This window comes from Coptis chinensis, chromosome 9 (genome assembly GCF_015680905.1).
Source record: "Coptis chinensis isolate HL-2020 chromosome 9, ASM1568090v1, whole genome shotgun sequence".
Classification (NCBI taxonomy): Eukaryota; Viridiplantae; Streptophyta; class Magnoliopsida; order Ranunculales; family Ranunculaceae; genus Coptis; species Coptis chinensis.
The window spans coordinates 43247626-43274093 of record NC_141464.1 but is presented as its reverse complement, the minus strand read 5'-3'; the positions used below and the strand labels follow the sequence as shown (position 1 = coordinate 43274093).

Below are 26468 nucleotides of genomic sequence, written 5' to 3'. Positions count from 1 at the left end.
TGAGTCCAAAGATATGGCATTCGGAAGTTCCACTGACTTTTGCTCCTTTATCTCGCTAAAGTGGCACATTTCTGCACATAATGGACTTTGAAGCCTGAAATGCATAAAAACACGTAATCAGTATTAACTCTTACTTATTATTCACATAATTGGTCTAACAGTATGATTATTAAGGGGTTAAAACTACAGTTTTGGGCTCTTATCAGTGGCCCAACATTAAAGGACAATTCTTTGCTCAAGGTGCATTCCAGGAAATCATATTCAAGAGGCCTAAAGTACACTGGTACAAACATGTATGGAATTCCTACATACATCCCAAACATTAAGGTACAATTTGGAAACTCTGCTCAAAAGCTACTGCTACAGATGAGAACATCAAGAAAGGGGGAGTCACTATCGCGTCTAAGTGTAGACATTGTGGCGCTCAAGAAGAGTCTCTTATTCACCTTTTTTGGGAGTGTCTTTTTGCTAAAGAAATGTGGAATTGTCTAGCTGGAAAATTCAAGTTCAGAGGGACATTCACCAACATGAAGGAAGCCATTAAACTGAGTAAGAATAGAAGCCTGAGGTTTGTACATCTATGAACTGCTGCGGTTTTTGGAGGCATGACCGACTTATGGAAACTTAAGAACAAGGTTTTCTTTCAAGACAAAGCAATATCAAAAGTCTTTTGCAAAGGTATTGTAAGATCACATGTCATCACGACTTCTTACCTCTCAAAATGACATACGGAGCCATCTGATGCCAGAATTCTGAGTGAATGTGGTATCCATATGAATGTTGTTGTTGCGAGAAGGAGGGTTCAATGTATTTGGATACCACCAACCATATCACAAGTGAAACTCAACACTGACGGTGTAGCTAGAGGCAATCCTAGACTTGGTAAAACATTATGGGTGGAGGATTGCCTCACTTTGACAGTAGAGATATTGAGGAGAAAACATGTAAAGCTCCAAGCTGAGAAACATTATGGGTGGAGGATTGGGCAACACTACATGTTATCTAACCGAATGCACAACCATAGTTGAAGGGGTGGAGGTTGTCAAGGGGATGGACTAACCTGTGGGTGGAATCCGACTCATTAGCAATAGTAACTGCTGCCAACTCATTATCTATGCCATGGGAACTTTTTAACAGATGGAAACTATGCTCTCGTGCTTGTTCTTCCTTGAGAATGACCCATACTTGGAGGGAAGCCAACCAAGTGGCTGACATCATTGCTAAGATAATTTCTCGATTGGTTAACAATGAGATCATATTTTGTAATGGCAGACCCCCATGGATATATAAATGGGAGGTGCCTTATGGTTTGTATGTGCGACATGTATGAGTGACTATGGGCATTAACACTGCCTAGAAAACTTGTAATTTTTTCCATTCTTTTTAATATATTTTTAACTTACCAAAAAAAAAAAAAAAAAAAGTGGCGATGAGAGATCCAAAGTTCGGCGCCAATTCTAGATTTCTATTTTTCTCACGCCAAAGTGGTGTTGAAGAGTGAGAGTAAGTTTGTAATTTATTTAATTTTTTTTGGTGTTTTTTTTGTTTTGAGAGAGACCGAGATGGGAGAAAGGGTAAAATGGGGAGAGAAACATAAGTAACAAATAGATGGGTATCTACACGCCTGTGTGAGTGACGTATACAACAGAAGGGTATCTACACGCCTGTGTGAGTGGCGTATACAAAAACCTTGTTTTTTTTTTTTTTTTTTTTGCCTGCTACTGCTGATGGCGGAGATATAGGTCTAATTTTTAACGATATTTCGGCTGCACGCTTGTACCACTGGCGGCTAAAAAAACAAACCATTGGGGTCTGGTTTCACTATCCCACTAACGGTATACACTGTGTTATTGTGGTTTGGAAATGCATTTAATTGACCTTAAAGAACAATTAACAGGAAATTGGAAATTGGAAATTGGATGCAATTGTATTGAGCTAACCGCAAAGAATAATTAATGAGAAATCCGAAACTGGATGCAACTGCACTGAACTAACCTCAAAAAATAAATAACAGAAATCAGAAATTGGATGCAACTGCATTGAATTAACCTCAAAATATAAATAACAACGGAAAATAAGAAACTTAATTAATGCAAATGCATTTAACTAACCTCAAAACATAGTTGGGTTATATGTTATGGGAATGTCTCAGTGATGCAGGAGGATCCAAGTCAGATGATGCTGAGTTGACAGATTGCACATTGATAGCACTAAAGTATCATGAATTTGCAGATCAACACAAAGATGGCAAGTAATCGTGATCTTTTCCTAATTGGGGTAAGTTGGGATGTGTTTTGGTATTTTGGCCATAATTTTGGCTACGGTTGTCAGAATCATGCGTGTGACCCCAATTCGGAAAGATCTCGATGGCTTGCACGCTGTCACCATAAAGCTACTTGTTTTCGAGGTCAAAATCCACTATTTTCCCTTCAAAATACATCATTTTAGATTTTCTTTCATTTTTACCGTTTTGGAAGTAAATTTGAGTCCGAATTGGGCTAGATTTTTGGTAGATTACTTTTGTTATTATCTAGTTAATTTTAATAGGAATAATATTCGGATTTAGAATGTTTTACAGCTATATAGTCCGACATGTGGGCTAATATTAGATTATTCTTGATTTTATTACAGCTATGTTTTTCTCTTTGTTTAGGGCAAATCTCTTGTGTTCTTCTCTGTTTATTATCTGTTATTACTAGTCTACAGGACAATCTCTATTCTATTTGGCTTCAGTTGGTATCAGACACTTTTTTCATCTTCCTGGGGTTAGATTTCATCAGTTTCAATGGTAGTTGGTCATAGTCGTGGTTGTGGTCGTGGTAGCCGTGGGCAGGTTCCGAATGAGGAAGTCCAACGCTGTGATCGTAACATTCAAGGCGTCATGATTGAAGATTTGTAGAGGCAAGTTGCAGAGTTAACCCAGCATCTAAGAGTGTAGGATATTGGTGATCATGAGATCTAAGATCACAATTTCGATTCTAGTTTTGGAAACCCATATTACAATAAGGCTCGCTTCAGAGAGCACCATCGTAGGGATTTCATAATAGAGTTGCCTGAGTTTTCTGGTACATTAGATAACGAAAGATTCATCGATTGGTTGAATGAACTAGAGCGTATCTTTGATTATAAAGAAGTTCTAGATCGTGTCAAAGTGAAATTGGTCACCATCAAACTCAAGGGCAGAGCATCTGCATGGTGGGAACAGTTGAGGCGGTCATGACACAAGAAAGGAAAGGCCAAAATCACTAATTGAGCGAAGATGAAGAAGAGTATGCAGGGTCACTTTCTTCCTTTTGGCTACACTCAAACCTTGTTCTAGCGGCTTCATTCGTTGAGGCAAGGCGCAAGATCGGTTGATGAATATACAGAAGAATTCTATCAATTGATTGCTCGTAATGTTTTATCTGACACAGAAGAACAGACTATGGTGTGGTATTTAGGGGGATTACGCCAACCCGTACAGGATGTCCTCAGCCTTCACTCCATGTGGACCATTTCTGAGGCATACTAGTGTGCACTTGTTGTAGAGAAACAACAAAACAGGCGACCACTGTTCTGAGGGGAACCAAGCAGTCGACCAATTTGCCCTCAACAACCTGGTCCAGCCCAGCAACCACCGACAGGTAATCCTAGTTTTACTATTCGGTGTTTCAGATGTGGTGAACAGGGTCATAAATCGAATACTTGTGTGAAACCTCCTAGTTTTCAGAAGGATAAAAATCTCTTAATTGAGGAAGACATAGCAGACGACACTGAGGATATGAGAGAGCATGAGTATGACGATGATGAAGATGATGTGATGTATGGAGATGGTCGTGAGAATCTAGTCGTTCGTAAGAGTCTACTAACTCCCAAGGGTGAATCAGGATACGATCGATTAAGAACCAATATTTTCCACACAACCTGCACAGTTGTTGATAAAGTCTGCAAAATGATCATTGATAATGGTAGTTGTGAGAATGTTGATAGAGATTTAACCAACCTAAATAAACATATTAATTAACTTATATTACTATTACTACTTGTAAGCGCATAAGGTCTATTGTAGTAGGTGTGCGAGAACAAGGTTGAACCCACAGAGATTGTGATCTAAGAATAACTGAATTCTAAAATACTACTTAACCTAATCCGAATATTATGGTTGTTGATTGAAAGAGTGGTTAACTACTTCTATTTTAATTATACTATGAAAATTATGAAACTTGTCTTAACTATAAATGGTGGAAACACTAAGGCATTTGATTCCACCCTAGACTCTTGTAGGTTCTCTTAATTCACTAATTTAAAGTTCTCTTTTATTGTACGAGTAGCATGAGGGAAAGGTAACCCTAGCTTGCTCGAAGATGTGATCGTGTATATCTTATATCAATCTATGTATGAGGTTGCTTGAATTTTCAGCACATAAGTATAAACTCCTAGCAAGAACTATCTTCTTACAGCACAACTTTTCACGAACTTATAATAACAGTAAAGGCAAAGCTTTGATGATAACAACACTTAATTGAACTATGGACTAGTCAATACATGAAGACTATCAAGATAGATATAATCCATGAAAGTAGTGCTACTATATATAAATAGTGAAATTAATCAAACTAATCATTAAAAATCAAGTTGAGAATAGTAAACAGTAATCAAGAAAATCCTACGCGAGTCTAGGGCTTCCTCTAAGCCCTAGCTCGTTACTTAGCTACTCTTAAACATGATGAAAGAAGCAAATCTTCTTTAGCAGTTTCGGTCTTCAGGTTTGTGATTCTCTGTGTTGGGGGCGAGAGAGCAAGAGGTCTCTCCTGCCTTTGTTTATATAGAGGTCCATTAGGGTGTACAAGCCTTGGAATCCCTTTTGGAAACCTTTCCTTTCGTGTTTGAATCCTTTTAGAACTTCCCAAATTGCAATCCAAGAGGTTAGCGTGAAACTGCGAAGGTTCTGGAAAACATTGTTATTCTACGAAATTCGAAGGAAGCGTAGGCACGCTCTGGCATAGACTTATTCAAGCGCGACTGCGCTCTGACCTCTTGACAACAGTACCTCAACTTTTTGCAGTAGCTTTATAATGCCATACACATATTATTTCATATCTCATTTTGTGTATTCTCTATGTAATCAAGACGTGAGAATCTCACAACTCTGTAAAGGCCTCAGTCTCAGCCCGTTTCTTCATATTTGCGTTGATTTATGTAAAACCAAGGAAATAGACTAATCAAAAGAACTTATATTAATTAACTAGATAGTATAACATAAATATGAGCATACATGTGTAGCATTTATGTGTTTATCAAACGTAGTGTCTGAAGAACCTGTCCAGAAAATGCAGTTGAAGACAGATCATCATCCCGAGCCATACAAATTGTCATGGTTGAGTAAAGGCACTGAGATAACAGTAGATAGGCGTTGTCTAATTTCTTTTTCGATCGGCAAGATTTGGTGTGATGTTGTAGCTATAGATGCATGTCATATATTGTTAGGTAGACCCTGGCAGTATGATTGCAGTGTTGTTCATGATGGGCAAAAAAATACATATTCCCTCAGCATGAAAGGGAAGAAAATTATGTTGGCACCTCGTCGGGAAGGACTCATTACTGCCCCGTTAGCCAGTAGTACTACATTACTTTCTATGTCCCAGTTTTTAGCTGAGATTAAGCCTGGAGATGTAATATATGCTCTAATGCATTGTGAAACTAGTGCAGTTAGCAATGTGAATTTCGATTTACCACCAGAAGTGCTGTCACACCCCGAATTTCGACAGAATTCGGAAAAACAATATTTGTTCCCGACTCTTCAATTTTCAAGGTGTGATGCACTCTCAACTTCCAAAAACCCATAAACAGTTTAAATATGCGGATAATTAAAAACCAATAAAATTTTAACTTAAACAAGAGTCCTCTTCATTTCAAAAATTCACAAATCTGATTAACTTACAAATCTCCTTTCAACAACTATTTAATTAAAATTACAAATGAAAATACAAATAACATTGTCTCAACTGAAAATCTATTTCACCTCAAGGGAAAACAAAACCTATCTTGAAATGCGACGCTAACGCAAACCACAAGCAGCAACCAACCTTCTTCAACACTAAACCTGTTAAGACTTATCAACTATGTTCATTTAATGAACACACCTGATAAGCAAACATGCAAATCAGGTCAACATTATAAAAATGCTGGTGTGAGTAGCTCTAAAATGCAACATATACTTACACATATACATACACAATCCATAAGGCAGTTAGTTCTTCCACCGAGGCACCTTAACTTCCAACAACTAATACGACATTCTTAACTACAATAAGTAAGGCAGGTAGTTCCTCTACTGAGGTGCCTTAACTTCCCACTAACCACACAACAAACCATACGTATAATAAAAAGGCATTTAGTTCTTCCACGAGGCGCCTTAAGTTCTAACTAAACTAATAACCAGCCAAGCATATTCTATACTTACCGCATTTCATGCTCAATTACAGAGTGTGTCGTCTCTGCACCAGTAATTAGTTTGACCCACCTTTCTGCAAAACCATATACAATCATCTATCTAAAGATATATCATTAACCAACATATTACCATAATTATATTAATTAATGCTTTCTTTGCGTGTCCCTAAAATCACGTCGTATCTATGTTTTACCTAGTTTCCCTGGCTACCACAATCGCTTTCCAACGCCGAACATGTACATCTACATGCCTCCCCTCACATAATGAACCACTCCGTGCGTAGCTACCCTGAGTGGGATGCCGCACACCAGGTAACCCTCACACGAAAGCCATTATGTAAGTACTGCCACTATTCAGCCTAAAATATTGCGCATCTCGTTCTAATTTTGCGAACGGAATAATCAAGCCACCATTCGGCTACGCCAGAAAGGCCATTCAGCTTCACTGAAACGCCAGAAGGGCCAATCACATTACTTATGCCAGATGGGCCATTCAGATTCACTGAAATGCCGAAGGGCCAATCATATCACATACGCCCATCACTAAGGCCAAATCACATGAGTTGTGGTAGCTAGGTTCTAGGATTTTTGTTACGTAATTTATTCAAGTGTCATACATTTATATCTCAGAATAATTCTTATTCTATCTCATGCCAGTATACTTAATTGTACTGAAGCTTAATGTTTGTCGTTATAATACAATCCACATTATCACGTGCCAATATTATTCATTGCACGATATCCAAATCTCTATATCAAATATTGAAACTTATTATTTCACGTGCCAATTATATATTGCACTACACCATATGGAATATCTCAAACATTCATAAATACTACAATTCATTTAAGTAGCAACTCATAATAGTAATCAATCTTGTAACGTATTTGTTCAATATATTTATGTCAACTCAAGTCACCATCAAAGGCACGCATTATTATTTGAGTCCAAATCACCAGTCAGGTCAAACTGATCAACCATCAAAAAGCCCCAAAACTAAAGTCCATGAATCTGAGTCCATGTGTAGTTTAATTCTCATAAAAACGTATATATCTAAGTCTTATAAAAATTCCCCTCTTGTTACGTGTCAATATTTATATTCTTTACACACTACTCACGTCAAATCTTAATTAGATAATGACAAACTATACAATTTTTGACAATATTTTATTACTATATTTGTCCATATTCTTAAATATGTGAAAATCTGAAAAAAGTCAACATTCCACAGTCAACGGTCAATGGTGATAAAAGGTAAAATGATAGTTTACCTATGAAATGAACGATGAAACTCAAAACGTAAATAAACTAAACTATCTTAAGTGCCTTATACTTTATCAAAGTTTCTACTCTCAATTCTATCAAAATAGAGTGGAGTAACAAATTCGTTCCACTCCAAGTTCTCTAGCATGGAATGTATTCTAGTCTAATTAATCGGTCTTAAGTCTAATGAGAGCTTTACGAAGGGTGTTATACTACAATACAATATGAAATTGATCTACGAATGCTATGGAAATATGATTGTTTTTAAATCTAGATAATGGATTAGAGGGGAATTGAATCCACCTCAAATCCAACTTAATAACCTAGCATAGATTCTTGTATCTCGATTCTCACATTCTTACGGCAAGAATTTCGAGTTCTAATCCCTAGTGTTCATGGCATTTCTACCAAATACTAACTAGCATGTGAGGTCGTCCACCCATTCTCATGGCAAATCACAACCTTTAGAGTGGAATAGATTCTACAACGCTTCTACACTATACCACTAAGTTTTCATCAAAGCTTCATCAACCCCTCTAATGGAGGTTTTAGCCTTGAGTCATGAACCCATCATTTCCCATTGAATTATAACTACACATCATATTAAAATTCTAACTTAACTAATTTAAATAACAATGTTTCAATCTACTTAAACTACGAAATGATAATCAACAAGAATTAAAACTAGATCTATAAATTGAAATAACAAAAATCGAAATTGACAAAATAACTATTTTATTTATCTAATCAATCATGAACAATGATTCAAAGACTTAATCTAAAACAAGAATTGAAAATGGAACTTAAACTTAATTAATTTACTGAAAACTAGATCTAGAATTATATATATTTTTAGGTTTAACTAGCTACCATTAACAAAGAGTTAAGCTTTTGTTTTTATATGTTCAGATCCAAAAATCATGCATGGGCTTGGATCCATGTTTTGGGCCAAAGAATCAGGCCCAAAACCAAATTCTTTCAGTCCAAAAAGGCCTCTTCAGCTGCAGTTGGCTTCAACAGACTTTTCGTCCACTTCTGCTCCTCTGATTTGATCAAGGATTAGACCATTGGAAAGCTCTTTCCGATCCGGTCATTTTGACATAAGGTAGGCCCAATTCCGAGGTCTGAGTCCAAAGATACGGCCTTCGGAAGTTCTGCTAACTTTGAGTGTTGTTTCTGCCCGCGTGGACTTTGACTTTTCATCTTTTGACCGGGCTTTACAGAGGCTTTGTCTTCTTGAAAATTGGTCTTTAATCACAGAACTCCTTAGCAACCGACCTTTGTTCCTTTATCTTGCTAAAGTGGCACATTTCTGCACATAATGGACTTTGAAGCCTGAAATGCATAAAAACACGTAATCAATATTAACTCTTACTTATTATTCACATAATTGGTCTAAAAGTACGATTGTTAAGGGGTTAAAGCTACAGTTTTGGGCTCTTATCAAACCACCCCCAAACAGCATTTTGCTTGTCCTCAAGCAAATATGAGAAATTAGAATAAGTGACCAAAAATGGAGTTCTAACTACTCGTTTCATTTGAGATGCGATTGCATTGACCATATGCAACAAGGCCTTAAACCACTAGGAATTCCTTAGTGGACGAGTTATAGCCTCATGAGAGTTTTCCAGTGAAGGTACTCACAAACTTCATCTATACTACAACGACTAAGAAATAGAACTATTGTTTCCTCATTCATGTCTCAACTATCTATATATCTCACTAGCAATTTAATAAAAATAACCAAGTCAAAAACCTAAACTAATATATGCATAATAATCAATCATCTATGATACAAATATATATACTATGAGTAATACCATGAAATGCCTAGCAGGTTCGTTTCTGAAAACTCGGAATAGTGTCCTTAAGTAGGTCCTCACATAAATGTCAAGACAAAAACCACTCTAATTTTTCCGCTCAAGTTTCGCTACTCCAGTGTGTAGTGGGCACACTTTACCTTACAATCTCAATGACAAACAAGGAAGCCAGAGTCGATCAAACACATCTGCCACTTACTATCACACTAACCTATTCCTAATTGAGTTAGAGGTCTTTATTAGGTGTTGCGGGGATTAGGAGATGGTTTAAGAAGGAAGGAAATGGATATTCAAAAGGACAAGTCTGAGATAATAGAGTCTTCATATTATGTAACTTAGAGAAAATTTTGTTATTTTCTTTTGCTTCTATACTTTGTTTCGATCCTTAGCCATATTTTTATTTTTCTTTTCTTTGGCTTTTGACTCCCTTTTATTCTATTTTTGGAGTTTTTATTTATTTCTATTTTTTAATTTTTCTTTTCTTTGGATGGAAACTTCTTTTCTTTATTTTCTGAAGCAATTAACTAACTTTTGTTTACACCGGTTTTTCTCTTCTTCTTTCTTCCTCATTCTATTCTCGGACTTATTCTAGATTGGGTAGGTTGACTTTTTTTATTTTATTTTATTTTTATTTTGTTTTGTTTTTGTAACAGGGTAAAGGATTTGTGGGTTATGAAAGGCTAAAGAAAGGCTCAGAGGGGCGACTAGCGGAAAATAATTCATAGGTTTGAATTTCTGGCTATATCGATCCTAAAAGGGCCTAAATTCTCACTTAGGATATGGCATAGTGATCAAGCAAGTGGACGTGTGATTTCTCTATCCGGATTTTACTTCTCCCTTGTGTCATTTCTCAAATGTTTCAGCTCATATAAGGCTTTAGGCTATATTCTCCAGGATTTGTAGAATAAGTACTCTAGCCTAGATTTGAAACTTCATCGCTAACAATCCTAGATACTCATGTAATATATTTATAGATAGATGCAAAGATTATTACCTACATATTAACCTAAGTTCCTAACAATTATTTTGATGCAAAAGCTACATTGAGACTTCTAGATTGTTAAGAGCATAGAGAAAGAAAACAATACCAATATTCCTAAGTGTATAGCATAAACTTATTTATTTATATTTTTAAAATTTAACTTGAATACAAATGCATATTATACAGATCTATATCCTAACAGATGCCTTAATTACACGTGTTTCTATGCCCCCCAAACAAGAAGCATGCTTTGTCCTCAAAGCATTTAAATAAAGAGGGTAGAAAAATACCATGGAAAGCGGCGTGAAATCAGGGGGAACATCTACAAAACAAGGTTAGAACATACTAATATAGGGAAAATAAAAATACTGACGCAACTCTATAAGAGTTCCACCCATTATGGGGTTAACAGAATTAAATGGCTTGGGACATAAGCAGATAATAACAAAACTAAAAACTTACCTTATCTCCCGCTTAAACATCCTCCTCCTCAGTAAAGAGATGAGGTTCCTTCGCATCCTGCCAGTCCATTATAACTTGCCAAGCTTGCCGCCATTTATCATCTACTAATGCTAACCTGTTAAGTGTTATTATGTCTGATGGGATGTATGGGGCGACCAAATGAGGCTGCACCTGCCATCCCGGCCAAGTCATTATTCGCAATGAGCGAACCACCTAATTGGTGGGTCTCATGACTTCAACCCTTTTCCAATCTGTGAATTGTGCACAGAATACATTTAAACAACTACGCATGATGCGACTTACCAAAACAGGCATAAGAAGATACTTACGCCTCATGCTTTGGGCTCTCTTAAGACTAGTGACTAAAACTCGGGGAATGTCATATCGGCGACGTCCCTCAGCTAAAGCGAGGAAAATGTCACTAGCAGTACTATTTGCATAAATGAACTGCCATTCCCCCAAAATATTCATCAGGATGAATAACATGGTGGTGCCTACGTTTAGGAAAGGCTACCAAGGGCAATGCTATATCGCCCCTGGTCCATTACTCGAAATACCCCTCCCCCATAATACTCATGGAAATATGTATAATCATAAAGGTATGCATTATCGGTCATATATGCCCATGTGTGAACAGGATCAGGTATTGGTAATCCTGAAACTAAAGCAACCACATTTTTATTGAATTTATGTGTCGTGTCATCGACAATGACGGAGAATTCTTGTTCTCCATCCTGATTACAATAGAATTTAACATGGTCGTAGAAATAAGCAGTAAGCTGTGGTGAATATGAATCGTCATCACTTACCAGTAGATGACGCCATCCTAACTGCAAGATCCTGTGTCGGAACCAATGTTCATAGGTCTCGGTTCCCAACATGTCTTCGAAAGACTGTTCAGGTATGACAATAGGAGATGTCATCTCAACGACTCTTTGAACAGTTCCAAAAATCCTGGAATGACCCTCAGAAAATTGGAATTTCCGTTTTCTGATGGGGATAGCGGTGCGCTTCGCTTTGGGGCGGGTCGCTCGTGGGTTTTGGAATTACAGTGTTTTAGCGAGTCAGCTCAAGGAGGAGGGCATGGTCGCGCTCGACGAGTAAACTTTTACGAAAGTGTGCTGAGGCGAGTCTTTCGTAAGTCTTTGAAACGAAGTTTAGAGGGAAAAGAAGGAAAAGCTTGGAGTGAAAGGTGCGAAATGATGGTGGGGTGTAGTGTGGTTTGTTAGTGTAGAATGTAGGGAGTTTAAATAGGTTCTGAGCTTCCAAAACGAATCGGCAAGTTCCCAAATTGTTTTAAGGTAATTTCCGGAAATAGAAAAATTCCAAACCAGAAAACGAAACAAACCATCTTCTTGATTTTCTAAAAACCACGGTATCTTTCATCTTTGGATTTAGAATAGTAACTTCTAAACTCTCCTAGATTTCATGCTACCACCACACAAATCATAGATATGCCGATATCGGCCAAATTCTCAACCTTCCTCCAAGAGAACTTTACAGTGAGATGATCATATAGCGAATTATGCTTTCGGTATAAATATTACCACCCCCAAACAAGTCGAGAAGGTGGGATTAATGATAAAAACAAGCAGAACTCGAAAATAACCAATTATATTAAAACTAAAATTTAAAACCAAACAACATAAAACAAACACCTTAATATTTAAATTTAACAACTGAATTAAAATACAACTAATAAAACAAAATCATGAAATAACAGCGAACACAAACTGATGGTGAACACCTAGTTATGTGATGAAGATGGACCCTGAGATGGAGATTGGCCCTGGGATGGAGAATGGCTTGAACCATCTATCCTTCGGCGACGACGCTCATGCCTTTCAGACTCGACTAAAACAGAATCCTCCACGGGTGGCATGCGTCGTAGCATCTCTATTTGAAACAAGGCTGTGCTTCCATCTCATCCACGAAGATCTTGATCTTGGGCTTGGTGATGCTGGTGGATGGTCTCCAAGTTAGACAAGATATCGTCCTGACCCCTTTCGAGCATTTCAAGTCTCATTTGAAGGTTCGTTTGCTTATTTTGAACTACAATCTGTCTATCTCGGATATTTTCACAAATACCATAAAGCCTTGTATAAGGGCAGTTTTGCAACACTTGCATGCGTTCTAAATTAAAATTACAACTATCTAATGCATCGTCATCCAGACATGTCATATCCTCCCTTTCATCCTCCGACTCAACCACCTTTCCTTCAGACAACGGCCAAGTCTCTTGGATGCAATCCGTATAGATACTTGCATTAGAATGCAATTTTATCTTAATAGGAGTAGATTTTGCGACAGGTCTAAAGGAGAGCATGATCTTAGTGATCAATACGGGAAGAGGCGCCAAGCTCTTTCCCACTCCTCTAATCACATTAAACATTAAATCGAGGATGCAGAAATTATACTTATTTGTTTGCAAAATCCGAGAGCGTCGCGGACATTGCGGACCCGATATCGCTGACTTTGTCTTTCGAGGGGCGTTCCTACCAATCCAGCGAGCTCTGACCCGGTTGATTGGTTTCGTGGGTATTTGGCGGACCACAACGAGATGTCGGATTGTATTCACCCTCCACGACAGTATCTTTCATTAAAGCAGGAACTCCAGTATACTGGGATTCCTGAATTGTCGTTACTAGGTTGCTTTCAAGCGTAATTCCTAACGATTGACCAACAAGCTGTCGTTACTTCCCTCCTCGTTCCTGCTACCTTTATGAAAATACTATCCCCCTCCAATTCTCGCTTCTTATAAAACTGTTCTACCAAATCATAGTGATAGAACTCCTCAGGCGAGTACCACAGTCCATTCCAATCCCTCCTAATCATCTCCGCGTACGTCGTAAAATGGCCGTCATCGGAACAACGCGTGCTCCGACAAAATTCTTCGTCGTAGCGCCATTGAAGTTTCTGAGACAACTAATGGTTTGTAGACGGTGGGGGAGGCGAGTTTGATGTAAAACAACCACAGACACGGTGGTGGCGATAGTGGGTACGGTGGTAGTTTGAAAACTTGATTGGTGGCTGTTTTCGAAGTTTTAAAATTGTTGGGTTTGGTGGTAGTAATGGTTTGGAGAAGATTTCAATTTGATTTAAATGCTAGGCGTGGGTGTAGTTAGGTTTTTTTTTTTTTTTTTTATTTTTTATTTTGGTGTTCAAGGTTTGTTTTAAACTTGGGTAACCAGTGGGATTGGAAAAGGAAAGAACTGTGCGTTTTTGGGAAGGAAGGAGACGCACAGACGTGCGTGCGGTTTGGGCCCAAGCCCAATTTGAATTCCGAGTTTTCCGATTTTTCGCGCAATTTCAAATTCAATTTGCCGCTTCGTTACTAGCCTGATTTTGGCGAATGAGTTATGGAAATGATCAGTAGAGAATTTCCAATCCAATGATCCATAAAACACTCAATTCCAAACATGGGTGACGTATAAGAAGGTGGAAAAACGCCTCAAAGTGCGTGTGTGATGTAAGTTATGTGAACGAGGGAAATCTAAGTTTTAGATCACGTCAACCCAATTGAACTACAAGTAATGGGCCTAAGCAACACAAATGGAAATTTTGAGCAATCCGGATGGAAAGACCGACTGCCCACCCCCAAACAAATTTTTAAACACAAAATTTGTTTTAACGTGGGTCGTTTAAAGTCAGATTCCCAAGACTTGTTGGATTGCTATTTCTATGATTTAGAATTTTTTATTTTTTTATTAGTTTATTATAAGAAAAACGAAAAACAATACATACATAATTCACCCCATAGAGGAACATGACTCAAAAACCGAGAAAACATGTAAAAGTGGAAAACGTGAATTATGTGAAACGTGAACTTAGGATCCGGTACTTATAGCCACACACTCCATAGGGAGGGCCCGGTTACCTGAATGGTGCACTTACCACTATATGGAAGTGAAAGGAAGTACACCAAATGACAAGGGTCAATCCTCATAGACAGGGTCCTGTAAAAGGACTTCCTCTACATCAGGGGACAGAAGTTCGTGAAAATGTTTTAACCGTTGACCATTAACTTGAAAGGTACTGTTGTCATTGGGATTTACCAAGGTGATTGCCCGTAAGGGTGACTTCAATAACGAGAAAAGGACCGGACTAACGGGTTTTAGTTTCCACTGGGAAAATATGTAGGCGGGAGTTGTAAAGCAAGACCTTTTGACCGACCACAAACTCTTTGCACAAGATTTGCTTATCATGAACACGCGTTTCATGTTAGCTTTATAATCCTTCGAGAGATCGTAAGAATCGCTCACGGATTTCTTCAAGCTCATTCAATTGTAACTTGCGATTGACACTGCCTCATCAATATTGAAGTTAAGGCTTTTTATAGCCCACGAGCCGCGGTGCTCTAATTCAACGGAAAATGACATGGTTTCCCAAATACAAGTCTAAAGGGAGACATACCTATAGGAGTTTTGAAAGCAGTTCTATCGCCCATAAGGCATCCGATAGACGCCCGACCGATCTTTCCTATCGGGGTTTATAGTTGTTTCTAAAATCTTTTTGATTTCCCTATTAGAAACTTCTACTTGTCTGCTAGTTTGTGGATGATAAGGAGTTGCTACTTTGTGTGTAACTTCATACTTTTTCACTAGGGATGCAACAACTCTGTTGCAAAAATGTGTTCCACCATCACTAATGATGGCTTTAGGAATGCCAAACCGACAGAAAATATATTCTTTAATAAAAAATACAACGGTTTTATGGTCATTGCTACGGCAAGCTAGGGCCTCTATCCATTTAGACACGTAGTCCACGGCACCTAGAATATAAATAAAACTGTGGGAAACAGGGAAAGGACCCATGAAATCAATGCCCCAAACGTCAAAAATTTCTACTATCAAGATTGGATTTAATGGCATCATATTACGCCGTGATTAAGCCAAGTTGTTGGCAGCGAATACCGTCTTGCAATGCACTTGGGCATCCTTAAAAAAGGTAGGCCAATAAAATCCACATTGAAGCACTTTAGCGGCTGTTTTCATCCCACTAAAATGGCCACCACACTCTTTGTCATGGTAGAACGATAGAACTTCATTATATTCCCACTGGGGAATACAACGACGAATAATCTGATCCGCAATACTTAAAAAGGTAGGGCTCATCCCAAGTAGTATAACTTAACTCGGCCAAGAACTTCTTACGTTCATTTCTTGACCAATTATAAGGCATAACATCAGCCGCTAAATAATTTACAATGTCAAAGATACCATGGTCTTAAAAAAAAATAGCATACAAATGCTCATCGGGGAAAAGAGTCCGGTATGGACTCGGAATCACTATTATCGTCGTTTTGTGAGTCTAAATAAGTGGTCGGCAACTACATTTTCGACCCTCTTTTTGTCCTTTATTTCTAATGTGAACTCTTGCGGGGAGAAGGATCCATCGATTTATCTGCTTAGCATCCTTCTTTGGAAGAAGGTACTTAAAGGCTGCGATGGTCGTGTAAACTAAAGTTTTAAAACCAACCAAATAAGGGCCTAAACTTATCTAAAGCATAAATGACAGCCAAGAATTCTTTTTCGCTAGTTGAATAATTCCGTTGAGCATCGTTTAAGGTTTTACTAGCATAATAAATAACAGTGGACTTATTATCTAGTTTTTGTCCCAAGACTGCACCAACTGCATAGTCACTAGCATCACACATGAGTTCGAAAGGCTTAGACCAATCGGGAGGCTGTATAATTGGTGCAGAGGTTAGGGTGGCTTTTAAAGTTTCAAAAGCCTGCTTACAGTTAAAATTAAAATCAAAGATTGCATCCTTCAAAAGCATATTAGTTAAAGGCCTAGCTATTTTCGAGAAGTCTTTAATAAACCGCCTATAAAAACCTGCATGGCCTAGAAAGGCTCTAATATCATGAAGAGTCCGTGGTTTAGGTAGAGTCGCTATCTTATCTAGTTTGGCCTTATCTACTTCGATGTCATCACTAGATACAATGTGACCTAGTACTATGCCCTTTTTCACCATAAAATGACACTTTTCCCAATTTAAAACGAATCTCTTTTCTTCAGACCGTGTCAAAATCTTAGACAGGTTAGACAAACAGTCTGTGAAGGAGTCTCCATAGATAGAAAAATCATCCATGAAAACTTCCATAAAGTGCTCTACCATGTCACTAAATATATGAAGCATACACCGCTGGGAGGTACCAGGAGCATTACAAAGGCCAAAAGGCATTTGTTTATAGGCATACGTTCCAAAGGGACATGTGAAGGTAGTCTTTTCTTGGTCATCAATATCAATAATAATCTAAAAATAGCCTGAGTAGCCATCCAGAAAACAATAAAAAGCATGACCAGCTAGGCGTTCAAGCATTTGATCTATAAAAGGTAAAGGAAAGTGATCCTTTCATGTCATAGCATTTAAACGTCCTCAGAATCAATACTGAGATCCTCCATTTCATAGGACCTTGTGTGACAACATAGTCACCCTTCCGTTACGCATACCATGGTAACTCCGATTTCTTAGGAACTACATGAATGGGGCTTACCCATTCGCTATCGAGATTGGGTATATGATACCGCGATCGAAAGTAAACGTAAGACTTCTTCCCTAACCACCTCTTTCATGGCGGGGTTCAAGTTTGGCCGAGGTTCATGAGAAGTCTTGGCGTTATCCTCCAAATGGATCGATGATGAGTGCAAACATTAGGGTCAATTCCTTTAATGTCGGCTAGGGACCAACCAATCGCTTGAACCGATGTTCCCTAATCACCCGGATTAAATGTGTCTCTTCATTCTTAGATAACAGAGAAGATATAATTACGGATGACTACCATCCGGATCAAGTTGAATATATTTTAACTCGGGGAAGAGGTTTAAGCCTTTGGGGTGGAAGGAAAATCAATAGATGTTTTGTCGGGGTCCTCATTTTGCATAATGAATACTTGCTTAGGTAGCAAGTCTTCATACTCAATATATGGAGCAACCGAAGGGTCTACAATTGGTGTGGACTCAAGGATGGTGTTGACTTCCTCTAAGTAGGAGTCATTTACAAAATCTGAAGTTCCAAAAGAAAGGAATTTGTACATATTATTTTCGGGAAACGTGTTGTTAAAATAATATTGAGCTAAGCTCTCGATCATGCTTACCTACCCATCTATAGACGAATCTGGTAACTGTTTTATCATTTTAAAAACATTTACCTCAACAATAAGATGGCTAAAAGATAAGGACATCTTACCATCGCGGCAATTTATAAGTGCGTTGGCAGTTGCCAAGAAGGGACGCCCCAAGATAATCGGTACAGAGTCGTTAGCGACTTCTGTATCGAGTATAACAAAATCCGCAGGATAGTAGAAATCCTGAACCTTAACAAGCACGTTTTCCACGACACCCTTAGGATACTTAATTGACTGGTCCGCTAATTGCAACGCGTTATTTTTTGTAGGTTGCATTTCTGTAGACCTATTTGTTTATACAAATAATACGGGAGTAAGTTAACACTCGCCCCTAGGTCTAATAAAAGCGTCGCCGTGGTGGGAATCTCCTAAGGTGCATTTTATTGTAGATGACCGGGGTCCTTTACTTAACAATTCCATTATTTTCGGATAAAGTTGGAACCGTTCGGTTAGAAAGGCGTCTTTAGGTATGTTGGTCTTACGCCTAGTAATGCACAACTCCTTAAGAAACTTAAGCGTGATTAGGTAGCTTTTAATAGCTTTGAGAAAAGGAAGGTTTATCGTTAGATTTTTGAAACGTTCCTAATCTCCTCAAAGTTTGTATCCCCGGGTTAGCATGGCTAATTTCGAGGAACGGTGGTTTAAGCTCTATATTTAGCGTATGGCTCGACTTGATGTGTAACCCCGGCTTTTCGTTTCTTAGTTTGTTGTTGAACTGGTACTTCTATAGTGGTAGGCTCTTCGGTTTCTATTTCGGTATCTAGTTCGGTATCCGGTGTAGGGAGTACTGATGGGGTAACTATAGACATAGTTACTTTGTTATCAACCACTCTTCCAGAACGAAGAGTGGCGATGGAATTTAGGTCACCTACAATTTTAGTTTCCGTACAAGTATTACCGTTTACCTCAAAGGCTGTGTTTGCTGTTTTAGGGTTTGTTATCGCTTGTCCTGGAAACACACCTTTTGGTTGGGTTTTCTCTTGGGCTAATTGTTGTATGCCCTGATTTATGGATTGTAAGATCTGTTGGTTTGATTGAGTCATTGATTGGAAAAGTTGTTGGGTAACCTGTATAAAGGCGTCTATACGATCCGGTTGTGATGGTGTAGTAGTCACGTGGTGGTGCGAATTGGAACTATCTCACGTTGATTATTTATGGGTGGGTTGTGATAGTTACTATTGTTAACCGAAACGATACCTCTATTGGTATTATAACTATTATAATTACCCTGACCTTGTGCTAGACCTTGTCGTGGTTGCGCTTGGTTGTTATAATTATTATAATTTCCCTGACCTTGTCCCTGTCCTTGCCTAGGTAGAGCTTGGTTATAGTTGTTTGCTTGCCTAACATTTTGGTTATTAAACCCTGGAGGTGTAACTTGTTGATTGTTTCGCCAACTAAAGTTGGGATGTTGTCTCCATGGGGCATTAGGAATAGGATAGCTATTAATGGAGCAAACATTATCTTGCTCTGATTGTTGTTGTTCATAGGCTTGAGAGGACAATAGAGTCAGGTGCTTTCGGGACTCAAACGTAAAATTACATGGGTTGGAGTTTACATTCATGGTGGGGATAGGCTTTTGTTGAACGTAAATAGCCTCAACCTTTTAGTTAGAGATTCGATTAAATTTTTAAGTTCGGATCGGATTTCATCTCAAACATACCGGGCGGCCTTAGCTGTTGAAGAAGAACTAGCAGAGGGGGATATCATCCTCCCCAATTGTTATTGCGTTTAGTGTGCTCTTCTAAAAATTTGTAAGCCTCAGAGGCTCCTTTACTTAGGAAACTACCCCATTCATTATGTCAAGGACTTCTTTATGGTGATGTTGAAGTCCTTTGAAAAAGGCACGAACTAACGTGTCTTTTGCTAGGTTATGGTGTGGACACTCTATAAGCAGATCGGGAAACGATTCCAAGCCTCAAAAATGATTCATGAGGATTTTGTCGAAAAAATGAATCTTGGAAAGCATCTCATCCGTCTTCTTTAGGGGTGGGTAAAATGTTCCATAAACAATTTGAACAAGTTTAGCCCACGAAGAGTCCTGAGTTAGGCTTTGGGCGCTTAACCAAGACGCAATTTGCTTTATCGGCTAAAGTGAAAGGGAAATACCCTCAGTTTAATTTGTTCCGTACCAACCATAGGATGATGGAATGTTGTAAGGACTTGTTCAATCCTACGCATGTGTTGATAAGGTTTTTCATGGTCTAAACCATGGAAAATGGGTAACAAATTAAATATGTTTGGGGGAATTCGAAAATCCCCCACTGGGTCTGCTAGAACGATGCAAGATTTAGGGCTATCAATCAAGGCTTTGTAAAAGTCGGAGAGAGGAGTCTCTCTTTCTTCAGCCATTATGTCAGGTGTGGTTGGTGGAATAGTAGCTAGAGGTGTATTGATTAGTATACTCAATAGATTTGTTTGTTGACATTGACGGTTAATTACGTTTGGTGTTTTTCTCGACCAGACCTTAATCTCATGCAAGTCTAAGTCTAAACACGACAACACTCCAAACAATCTTGATATTTTAGTATAAACCTCTAACGGAGATGCGAGGTATGAAAGAAAGGAATACCCGATAAAGCGTCCTTGCTTCGCTTTATGAATAGCGTCTTGTTTCTGGCGTGTTAAAGTGTAAATAACAAGTTAGAACACTGAAAAACTTAAAAATCAAAGTTCGAAACAAACCTGTAGAAATCCGGAAAATTTAGCTTAGGGCAGGCATTTCGCTTAGAAGCGTGATGTCGGCTCCGTGTAACTCCAAGTTAGAGTGTTTTAGGGCGGGTCGCGCTCAAGATGGGGGCGGGTCGCGCCCAAGGTTCCAGGCGTTTGGGCGCAGGTGTGCTCGCTTAGGGCGGTCGCACTCTGTGTAATTTTTCGCGGAACTTTTCAACGCTGAAATGGACAACCACAATATGAATCAAACAAGGGTGGGTGGGTTTAATGGGACTTAAAAATGACTAATTATACTATGAAAACAATGCTAAAGTGAAACTAAGATAGCAGCGGCGCCATTTGATAAAAGGTAAAATGATAGTTTACCTACGAAATGAACGATGAAACTCAAAACGTAAGTAAACTAAACTATCTTAAGTGCCTTATACTTTATCAAAGTTTCTACTCTCAATTCTATCGAAATAGAGTGGAGTAACAAATTCGTTCCACTCCTAGTTCTCTAACATAGAATGTTTTCTAGTCTAATTAATCGGTCTTAAGTCTAATGAGAGCTTTACAAATGGTGTTATACTATGATACAATATGAAATTGATTATGTTGAATTTAAACTACGAATGCCATGGAAATATGATTGTTTTTGAATCTAGATAAAAGATTAGAGGGGAATTGAGCCATGCACCTTGACCTTAGCCATGAACCATGGCTATGACCCTGAACCTGTTGAACATGGAAACGATAGTTTGACTTTGACAATGACGTGTTGACTTTGACTTTGACCGTTGACCATTTGATAAGAGCCCAAAACTATATAACAATCGTACTTTTAGACCAATTATGTGAGTAATAATTAAGAACTTAAGTTAACACCGACGAATTATATATGTTTTTATGCATTTCGTTAAGCTTCAAAGTCCATTATACGGCAGAAATGTGCCACTTTTAGCGAGATAAAGAAACAAAGGTCAGTTGCTAAGGAGTTCTGTGATTAAAGGCCAATTTTCAAGAAGACAAAGCCTCTGCAAATTCAACTCTTCAACACGCCATAAAGCAAGAAAAAGCCCGGTCAAAAGATGAAAAGTCAAAGTCCACGCGGCCATTAAATAACACTCAAAGTCAGTAGAACTTCCGAAGGCTGTATCTTTGGACTCAGACCTCGGAATTGGACCTACCTTATGTCAAAACGACCGGATTGGAAAGAGCTTTCCAATGGTTTAAGCTTTGACCAAATCAGAGGAGCAAAAGTGGACGAAAAGTCTGTTGAAGCCAACTGCAGCTGAAGAGGCCTTTTTGGACTGAAAGAATTGGGTTTTGGGCCCCGATTCTAAGCCTTGGCCCAAACATGGATCCAAGCCCATGCACGATTTTTGGATCTGAACATATAAAAACAAAAGCTTAACTCTTTGTTAATGGTAGCTAGTTAGACCTAATCTTTTATCTAGATTCAAAAACAATCATATTTCCATAGCATTCGTAGTTTAAATTCAAATAATCAATTTCATATTGTATCGTAGTATAACACCCTTCGTAAAGCTCTCATTAGACTTGAGACCGATTAATTAGACTAGAAAACATTCCATGCTAGAGAACTAGGAGTGGAACGAATTTGTTACTCCACTCTATTTCGATAGAATTGAGAGTAGAAACTTTGATAAATATAGACACATAAATAGTTTTAGTTTACTTACGTTTTGAGTTCATTACGTAGGTAAACTATCCAATTTTATTGTTTTATCAGAACTCGGCCCCAAAAGTCTACACTGGCCTTGTGAATCAACCTGACCCACTTTAAAACATATGGACCAAGCCCAAAACAAAAACAGAAAAACCGGTCCAAAGAAAGCTAATGTGAGCCGACCCAACAATAAAAATTAGATTTCGGCCCAGCAACTAATAAAACTGGCCCATAGAAACAAATGAAATGTTGGCCCAAACAATAATATTAGAAACTTAGTTTCAGCCCAAAGAACTAAACTAACTAAGGCCCAACTAAAGGGGTCATCTTCCTCACAGCTCCAGCAGCTCCACCACCGCACCAGCTCGCGCGTCGGCCGCCACTTCTCACCTCCTCCTTCCAACCCAGCGGTTGGACTCCTGAAGAAAACCCTTACAACTTTAATACACTAAGAAAACTCCAAATTTAAGCTTCGAAAAACATTCCCCCAACCATAGATCTGGATTCTCGACGCCATTGATGCGTCTTCAAGCTCCCATTAATAGCCCTCGCACACATCCCCTACAATCCATTCTTAGACAACCACAACCACTATGAAATAAATGGTATCGAACCCTTCCTCCACAGCGCTGCCATTATCGCCTGTCGAAGCTTCGACAGCACCCGACCAAACTTCAATACCCGACATCAGCCAACCAATAGAAAACCACCACAACAATAAAAAAAAGTTCAAACAACGAAGAAGGCAGTACGATTCCATTGTTTTGGGCTCGCGACGCCATTACTGCCTTTTCAAAGCTCAAACAGCACCCTAACCCATATAACCACAACAACCCCACATCGATCCCTAAATCAACCAACAACCCAAACAACAACATGATACACATTACACACCAGTTCAAATCATATAGAGAACGATTCATTCTTTTGGACTTAGGCTGCCAGTTACGTTTTCAGAGTTTCACAGTTCACACTTGCAAAACAATATGCTAACATTTACTACAATTCGGCAGGATGAAAAATACCAACAGTAAGCAGAACAATAAAAAGGTATACTGAGCGGGAATAAAACTCTTACAGTAAAGCTTTTTTGTAGATTTGGTAAAATAGATTTAAAATATAACTACTGACATTAATTAATAGCTCGACGAATCCCTCCTAGTCCGAATCGTCGCACTCCAACGCTTTAGCCAACGAGCTTTTATCTCCGCCTCCATTTTTTTATTTTATTTTTATCTCAAAACCCTATTCTCTAGAAAAATATGAATATATACTTGGGTTTGAAACCTAAGCCCAACACAGACTCGGGCCCAGAAATCTGTCCCATATATCCCAAATCCAATCCAGCGAATTTTAAATAAATAAATACATATTTTAAATATGAGTGTTACAAGTGCAATAGTTACTAGCCGAGTTTTCTGACATGATTCTAGAAGATCTTCCCCCTGGGCTACCACCTATGAGGGATATTCAACATCAGATCGACCTTGTTCTAGGCTCAAGTTTGCCTAATCGACCGGCGTATCACCTTAGTCCTAAAGACTTTGAAGATTTGCAGCGACAGGTGATAGGGTTGTTAGAACGAGGCTACATCCATGATAGTATGAGCCCATGTGCAGTCCCTGCCCTGCTAGTGCCGAAGAAAGATGGCTCCTGGTGTATATGTGTTGATAGCAAAGCAATCAACAGGATCGCAGTGAAATACAGGTTCCCAATTCCCCGCCTAGAAGATATGTTAGATTAGTTGTCAGGTGCTAAGGTTTTCTAAAAAATTGGCCTTAAAAATGGATACTACAAGATGCGAATCATACCAAAAGATGAGTGGAAGACAGTGTTAAAGACGCACCAGGGGTTGTATGAGTGGATGGTAATGCCTTTTAGGTTGTTCAATGCACCCAACACATTTATACGGTTTATGCATCAAGTTTTACGGCCTTTCATGGGGAAATTTTTTGTAGTCTACTTCAACGATATTCTCATTTATTACCTGATATGGGCATCACACTTTGATCACCTCCGTATTGTTTTTGATATGTTGAGAACGCAATGCCTGTTCGCCAATCCGAAAAAGTGTTCTTTCTTCACTTCTTCTGTAACCTTCCTTGGTTTTATTGTGTCTACTGATGGTGTTCATGCAGATCAGTCAAAGATACACGCGGTCTTAGCATGGCCAACACCAAAGACCTTGCATGATGTGCTGAGTTTCCATGGATTGGCATCTCTCTACCGCCTGTTCATCCAAAATTTAAGCTCTTTGATTGCTCCTATCACAGAGTGCATCAAGGGTCATGATTTCAAGTGTTCTGAAGACGCTAAGATGAGTTTTCACCTGGTCAAGCGAAAAATGACAGAGGCATCAGTGTTGGCACTTCCCAATTTTGAAAAAATGTTTGAGGTGAATTGTGATGCATCTGGAATTGGCATTGGTGGTGTTTTGAGTCAGGAGGGGCGACCCATAGCTTTTTTCAGTGAGAAGCTATCAGGATCAAAGAAAAATTACTCCACCTATGATCTGGAATTCTATGTCATAGTTCAGCCCCTGAAGCATTGGCAACACTACCTAATACAGAGGGAGTTCATTCTTCTCACTGACCATGAGGCCCTGAAGTATATAAATGGCCAGCACAACTTGAATCAACGACATGCCAAGTGGGTGGCGTACTTACAGGAGTTCACGTTCTCATTGAGGCACCAAGTCGACAGCTTGAACAAAGTTGTCGATGCCCTGAGTCGTCGTACGTTAGTCCTCACCACCATGCGCACTAGAGTTGCAGGATTTGAGGCTTTCACTGATATGTATAAAGCAGATCCTTCCTTTGGGAGGATAATTCAGGAGGTAATTGACAGTCAACGTCATGATTTTATTGTGCATAATGGTTATCTATTTTGTGGTCTACAATTGTGCATTCCAGATTGTTCCCTAAGGCAGCAGATTATCAGTGAGCTTCATAACGAGGGTCACTTTAGGGGCAGATAAGACATTGGCCCTGATCTCTTCTGACTTTTATTGGCCCAAATTGTCCAATGACGTGGCTCATTATGTAGATTATTGTTATGTGTATCAACGGTCCAAGGGAGTTCTCACCAATACGAGTTTGTACACTCCTTTACCTATTCCTGAAGCCCCATGGCTCAATGTCAGTATGGAGTTTGTGTTGGGTTTACCCCGTACCCAATGATCTTCAGATTCTATTTTGGTTGTGGTTGACAAATTCTCCAAGATGGCCCATTTTGTACCTTGCAAGAAGACAATGGATGCTGGCCGGATCGTTCATCTTTACTTTAAGGAGATTGTGCGTTTACATGGTGTTCCTCGATCAATTACTTCTGATCGTGACACCAAGTTCATAAGTCATTTCTGGAGAAGTTTATGGAGTATACTAGGTACCCAGTTGAATTTCAGTAGAGCCTACCACCGTACCCACAAACAGACAGTCAAATTTAGGTAGTGAACCAAAGTTTGGGCAACCTTTTAAGGTGCTTGGCAGGAACTAAACCGAAGCAGTGGGATCTGGCATTACCGAGCTGAATTTGCCTATAACAAATCAAAGAATAGAACCACAGGACTAAGTCCATTTGAGATTGTCGTTTCTTGGAACCCATCCAGGGTGTTGGTCTTAGCCCCTATTCCACATATAGGTCATTTGAATCCTAAGGCAGATGAAATGGCAGAACATCTTCAGGTATCCATGAGCAGGTGAAATTGGCCATTCATGAGAACAATGTCAAGTACAAGCTTTGGGTCGACAGTCATCGTCGTCAGGTACTTTTTTATGTTGGTGATTTTGTTTGGGCGGTATTAACTTGTGACCGTTTTCCTATTGGCAAGTATAATAAGCTTAAGGAGCGGAAGATTGGACCCTATGAGGTACTGCAGAAGATCAATGATAACGCATACCAGTTGTGCCTACCCATTCATTTGAAGACTTCTGATGTCTTTAATGTGAAGCACCTGAGTCATTGTTTTGTGGAGTCTGATACGTACTACTACTGTGAACTCAAGGACGAGTTCTTTCCAACCTGGGCCGACTGA

General features: G+C 38.9%; 1 protein-coding gene across 1 annotated transcript; it reads left to right on the top strand.

Annotated features, from left to right (window-relative positions):
• The first annotated feature begins 476 nt into the window (after positions 1-476).
• On the top strand, positions 477-26468 carry LOC147476175 (uncharacterized). Its single transcript, XM_086585649.1, has 8 exons — positions 477-568; positions 2153-2251; positions 3655-3947; positions 5287-5651; positions 23838-23999; positions 24110-24186; positions 24317-25271; positions 26133-26468. The coding sequence occupies exons 1-8, from the start codon at positions 477-479 to the stop codon at positions 26466-26468; spliced, it is 2379 nt and encodes a 792-aa protein (XP_086441775.1).

Excerpts from the sequence above, each read along its gene's own strand:
- LOC147476175 (XM_086585649.1), top strand. The coding sequence starts at position 477 with ATGTGGAATTGTCTAGCTGGAAAATTCAAGTTCAGAGGGACATTCACC. Across the intron at positions 3,948-5,286 it reads CAAAATGATCATTGATAATG|TGTCTGAAGAACCTGTCCAG; the intron begins GTAGTTGTGAGA and ends TATCAAACGTAG. Across the intron at positions 24,000-24,109 it reads TTGAAGATTTGCAGCGACAG|CAAAGCAATCAACAGGATCG; the intron begins GTGATAGGGTTG and ends ATGTGTTGATAG.